The sequence below is a fragment of the Thalia democratica genome, chromosome 2 (assembly GCF_965202585.1).
Source record: "Thalia democratica chromosome 2, ktThaDemo2.hap1.1, whole genome shotgun sequence".
Taxonomy (NCBI): Eukaryota; Metazoa; Chordata; class Thaliacea; order Salpida; family Salpidae; genus Thalia; species Thalia democratica.
In genome coordinates this window covers 22,272,101-22,278,522 of record NC_139166.1, presented here as the reverse complement: position 1 = coordinate 22,278,522, position 6,422 = coordinate 22,272,101, and the positions used below count along the sequence as shown (strand labels likewise).

General features: G+C 26.2%; 1 protein-coding gene across 1 annotated transcript; it reads right to left on the bottom strand.

The window, feature by feature from the left end:
• Window positions 1–3,126: 3,126 nt before the first annotated feature.
• Window positions 3,127–5,929, bottom strand: LOC145849671 (chymotrypsinogen 2-like). The gene is made up of 8 exons (XM_082954679.1): window positions 5,811–5,929; window positions 5,600–5,749; window positions 4,954–5,051; window positions 4,607–4,689; window positions 4,299–4,485; window positions 3,938–4,037; window positions 3,705–3,868; window positions 3,127–3,385 (listed from the first exon to the last, which is right to left on the bottom strand). The coding sequence occupies exons 1-8, from the start codon at window positions 5,872–5,874 to the stop codon at window positions 3,203–3,205; spliced, it is 1,029 nt and encodes a 342-aa protein (XP_082810805.1). The 5' UTR covers window positions 5,875–5,929; the 3' UTR covers window positions 3,127–3,202.
• Window positions 5,930–6,422: the final 493 nt, after the last annotated feature.

The window sequence follows — 6,422 nt, the reverse complement described above, 5'->3', positions numbered from 1 at the left end:
TGACTTTAACTGCGTTTTTCCTTAAGTTAAAATTCCAAGCTGCTGAAAATATATCAGCATATTTTTACCTTAGTTTAGACTCGTTAATAGTAAAAAAATTATTCAAAAGTCCATTTACAACAGTTATTCGCATAATTTATAAATACTTTTCAAAACAAGTATGAAAAAGCTAAACCCAAATACAAAAGAGCTGTTATATATAACAACTTTTGTACAATCAGTTTTAACATTTGTTAAGTTTACTTTTGATCTGTTTCCTAAAAATTTACCAATTTTTTAATATTATCAAAAGAAAATTTCTTTTTTAATAACAAATTTTAATAAAAAATACATGTATAAAGTTAAAAACAAAAGTTCCAAATTCTAATCTTCAAAATTTTAAATAAAAACAAAGTAAGTGCATAGTTTTTTGGGAATTTTTGAAAACTATAAAAAACCAGTAAAAATTGTTCAGAAATAAAACTAAACAGTCTTTAAACTCGATAAAAACAGTTTAATATAAAATATATAACATAAACACCCTATAAATAATTTTTTTGAGTACTTAAAAAATAGTAAATTTATTTCTGAAACGAAAAAAAAAAGTTTATTAATACTTCAACAAAATTTTAAAAGCCTTTACTCTTTATAAAACTTATAGTTATTAAAAGCTTATATATGTATTATACCAATAAAACGCTCATGTTTTATTTACTTTAATCTGAAAAAAAAAAGAAAACTGACTTTCTTATATACTGCTTTATAGTGTAGTCTAACAACGTGTTACGTTATATTTTAATCTGGTTCACTATTCTTTAATAAAAACAACTTATGATATTTTTAAATTCATGTTCAAACTTAAGTGCTGCTTAGTAAAAGGTTACTAGTGTGCAGTATTATATTTTGTGATTTATAAACCTTATTAGTTTTGTATTAAAATTTGTGCAATAATGAACCTCTTATAACTTATTTATTACTTAGAGCAAATCAGTGCTACTCATAAGCATTTTCAACAAAGTAAATGAAACGATAATATTGATCATTAACAAAAGTTTTACAATTTTTTTTTCAATCTGAAAAGAATCGTTATTATAAAAACTGTATAAAAATCTTTTCGTAATAAATTTTTTTAACCAAAAAACTTTAAACAAAATATAAACTAAATTTTTGATAAACTATAAAAAAAAAACATATTCAATTGCTTTTTTATTACGTTTATTTCAGTATTTTTTCAAGTGTCCCACAGGAAATAAAAAAACAGTGAAAAAACGCCCCTGTAACAAATCACTATCAATATATCTTAACACCTTATTAAAACCTAAAAATTACATTTACCTTAACTGAATTATATTGACTCTAAAATTTAAAAAATGTTTGTTCTTCAATAAACATATGATTATATAATTTTTTCCTGATAAAATATAGTTGTACATTGTAAACTTATACAGTACTTACCAAGTAATTTATTGATTAATTATCCTTGTTTAGATATTAGCTACATATTTGTTTAAAGTGTAAGAAATTGTAGTAAAATAAACTAAAGTATTAGTAGCAGATACATAAAACCTAAACTTTTAAGACAATTTAGATAATCAAAAATTAAGTCAAATATCCTTCAAAATAAAAAAAATAATATATTCATAGCAAGATTAAAAGAATAGTTAAATTTTAAAAGTATTTTAAAGTAAAAAGTTTAAACAAAAACTTTTTTTACAGAATAGTAATTACTGTTTAGTATAAAAGTATCAAAGGAATCTGGAATATTTTAACAGAGTGTAAAAGTAGTTGCATTTACGTTTTTAAAATTAAAAAGTATATAGAAGTTCATATATTCGATACTAATTACTACACTGTTGTCATTCTTTAACTTTATCTTTATTAAAACTAAATGAAGTAGTTAGAAAAGCTTTATTTGTTCTTTATATCAGTGGTCTTAAAAGTAATTGAAATATGTGCAAGCTAAACGGCTTACAGTTTTACTGCAGCTTAAGTTTTAATTTAGTTATTTATTATTTTACATTTTTTATTGTTTAAACAATTTTTATGAAAAATGTAAAAAGGGTTACGTTGTATTTTTCTTTAACAAAATAGTTAACGAATAAAAAAGGTCACTTGGTAATCAAAACGAATTTGAAAGTTTATATATTCAAAAATTGACTACCCAACGCCTGCCGATTTCTGTTCTTTTTCAAAATTCATATTTTTTGATACCTTATCACAAGAATTCAAATTTTCGTCCTCTAAATAATTTTTTGTTCTAAGTTTGTAAATTTAATTTTTAGAAACACATTATATGTTCAAGGAAAATGCTACTTTAAGACACAATTTTTTTTAAACTTTGGACTTAACTAAATTGGCAAAAAACAAGTTAGTCTTTTGTTTTTCTAGAATTAAGGTCGGCAAACTGTGGTCCGCGGGCCACATGCGGCCCCCAAAGCCAAAATCTCCGGCATGCGAGGTACTTTAAGCTCTATACATACCTTTTAAAAAACAGTTATAACAAAAATTTTTAGGGTAAAAACTAAAAATTAGGCTGCCTTTTAAAAAATTACTCATTAGTATTACTAATTTTGTCTTATTTTTGGTATAAAATAGTCGTTTAATGTTGATTACCAAAATGATTTTGAAAAAAATGCAGGACGATATTTTTCATACTGTACTGCTCGCGAGCAGAATTTTGTAGAAAAATTGACCTGCGACTTATAAAAGGCTATTGACCCCTGTTCTAAAAATTGTAACTTTTTTTTTTTTTTGAAAACAAAAAGCTTAGAAAGTCTAGAACTTTAAATAAATAAGTATAAAAAGTCAAAATAATCATAAACAAGAAACTTGCTTAAATCTAATAAAAGGTATATTTTGTAAAAACATGTACAATAAATTCAAGTAAATTTACTCTAATAACTCTTAAATACCAGTATTTGTAGTAATTATAGTTATATTATATTTTATAAATATGAATACGAAAATAGGTACCTTTATATTTTTCGGAAATTTTTGTTAGGTGTTTAATTTTTATGTTAAAACTTTAAGACGAAAAAACATACTTGTCAATGCAAACATTTTAAATTAGTTTTAGTCATATTTTTATAAGTTTTAATATATTAAATAAGTAAAAAATATTGGAATTCAAAAATGCAAAATAAATAATTATGTTATTAGCGTTTTATTTTCAAAAAAGCGAAAAAAGCAGCGAAATTGCGCCTAAAAATTTCATGTACAAAAATTACAAACAAAAAGGGAATTTAGTGTTGGTTGTTTCTTCTATCCAGTCCCTGTAGTGGTCGATGCTTGCATGAATGGCTGGTCTGGGAGAGTAGCCACACCGGAGGTCACCATATGAAGTTACACCTTTCAGATTCCAACTTCCTGAACTTCCCTGGCACATCAGTGCTGAACCGCTTGTTCCCTGCAGAAAAAAAAAATTGTGTTATTAAATAATTTATAAATTGGAATTTTTAACTCATTTCATAATAAATTATGTATAAATTCTACTAATAATTTTTTAACTTATTCAAAGAAAAATAACATAAGCTAGAAATAGTCTTATTAAATGTTTAGTTTTCTATTTATTTTGAAAACGTAGCGCTTTATTTATGTTAGAATTTCTTTATTGTTAGTAAAGTTTACGCTCAAGAAATTTGTTTTATATTGATCTTTAGTCATTGCGTATATTGTATACAGACTGAAGTTACTAGTAAAAAACAGTACTATGAAATATAACAAACTTGGCAGTTAAATGCTGAGCCTTTGCTTTTACTCGTGCAAATGGTTCGATCGTCGTTTAATTGGTCAATTACACGTTTGTAACCGACCTTCCAAAAACCAAACATTTGCTGACACTCACCTAAAGACAGGCCTTGCATGCTAACCACTGACAGTGTGTTTGAAGCTGTCGAATTTAAAGTTTCAATTTACACTTAATGTAAATGTTGTATGTGTTGCAATTTAAAATACTCACTGGTCTGAAGGTCGAGTGAAATGCAGTTGATAGATGGAGTCGCTTCACCCACGCAAATCGGACTGACAAAATCTGAACTGAGCTTTAATGGTGTTTCCAGCTGTAAATGGAGTTTACATTTTTGTTTTTCGGAATCAATTTTTTTATTTTGATAATTTATTTTTGCAAAATTTCGAATGCTAAAACACGTTTAAACTTTAATAAAATCTGACTATGCGACAACCTAGTAAAAATAATTTGAGTCTTGGTATATAGGATACTTAATTAATAAATTAATTTGTTTTTTATTGCTAACGCCAGAAATAGTTTTAGTTGATTATATAAACCAAGTATACGAAAATTTAATTCAAACAACTAGAACCTCAACAACAGCGATGTTGTTTTCGATAAAAGTTCTGCTGTTAAAATCCGGATGAATTGTTGTTTTGATTGCAGTTTCTATTTGAATGTCTCTTCCGTATTCAATTTCTGGATCCAAGTCAAATTGCGAATTTGGAGCTCCTGCGATGACTTTTACTCGGCAAACTTGATATTGAAAAATTGTTGCACTGCAAAAAAGTACTATGTATCAAAAAAGGTCTAAAAAAATTGCACAAATATAGTTAACAGTCTGATTATATGTAAAATTTTTAACTTGGTAAAAATGTTATTTTAAACAGATAAACTAACATGACGCATTTAGCAGAGGTGATGACGTGTTTTTCACTTATTATTGATCCGAGACAAGTCGCCAGCCCACATTTAACACGTACCTGTATTACGTCATAATGTATTTAGCGCAGAAAGAAATTTTCTTTCAAAAACAAATCAGTATGATAGGTATTTGAAGTCATTTTTGAATAAGACAAATATGTCATACACGCTTTAAGTTATTTAAAACATTTATTTTTAAAAACCAACTGACTCAAAAACTTATTATTTATAAAATACTTATGTTATTCTACTTGATCTTTATCAATTTTTAATATGAACACTAAAAATGTCTTCTAGATATATTTAGTCTTAATTTGACTAACTGTCCATGGAAATGACTTCTGAATGGATTTTTCATCTAAATATTCCAAATCAACTGCTCCCGATCGAACTAGGACTGGTTTCGGCTCAGGTTGTAAAACTGCAATATTTAGTTTATTTTTAACTATGTAAAAAAAATTTTACTTTTAATCATAAAGTTTATTGTCAATCTAGAATTAACATTTATATCTTAAATAATTTTTTTTTTTGCAATGTAGTCATTTTATTATGTTTAGAAAAATAAGTTTTTAATTATAACGTACAACAAATAAACGTACAACATTTTCTTATTGAGTACACTAGTAAGTCAGAAGCTTATTTCCTTCAAACCACGTGTTTTATATTTTTAAGGCTAACAAGCTTTAATCTAACCATTTAAATCATTTTAAGCATGTGCTTTTTTTTGGTAAAATAGTTTAATTAAGTTCAGCTCTTGTCGACAATGTAAAATGATCATTATAAAAGTTTTAAAGTTTTGTTAGGATATACTTATCCAATACCTTGATAATATTAAAAAGTTTTATTGCTTAGTTAAGTGTTTTTTTTTCAAAGTTAGAACTCGTAATATGTTTATATCAAAGTTTAAAATATTGTTAATATTGTAAGGTTAATTAATAAAAAATCAGAGTACTAGTATATAAAATTTACCTGAGCAAGGTTGCTGATTGCAGGCTCTTGTTTCAAGCTTTTTTCCTGAACAGGCAAACGGTCCATTGCACAATTGTACCCTGTAACTGACCCCCTTTCCACAACTTTTTGAACATCCTGACCATTGTGTCCACCTCCCTTGAAGGTTGACTGAAAATTTGTTAAGTTTAATCTTTTTTTTATCAGTTTTGAATAAAGTTTCGAAACTTACTTGCTTTCGATTGTGAAACAAAAATTGCTAAAAAAGAAATTAAAAGTGAGAAATTGTTCATCATTTTGCTGTTTAACTTGTATATAGTTTTAAAATACCTACAATATGTTTGCTTGGTAAATGTATTCGTTGTACTATAGATTATTTTTATTTTAATTTATATTTTACTTAATATTACGTTGAATTTTCAGTAAAACTTTGCTTAAATTGAGCTAAAAGCAACTTCAAAAATATTAAAATTAATCACTTTTGAAAATTAAAAGTTTTAATGTGACCGTTTAACTTAAGATAGCTTTGCAACTGATTTAACTTTTCATTTTTCGGCGGGCTTTTATGCAAAACGAAACTTTTTTCTTTTACGAACACGCATGCTAAATTTACCGCATGTTTTTCATATGTAGCATGTTCCTGTAGATTCCTGTGTTTAGTCAGTGGCTGGAATTACCACCTTACTCATGGTCATAGCATTTTGATTTAATTCATTATTACAACCAACTAAAACAAAATACGACGTTAGAAACAATAAAATTTGCATTTTTGAAAAGGTTAGTGGTGGGATTACTTTAATCTGGCCAAAATCACAACGGAGTGCGGTAAAAAACACTTATTTAT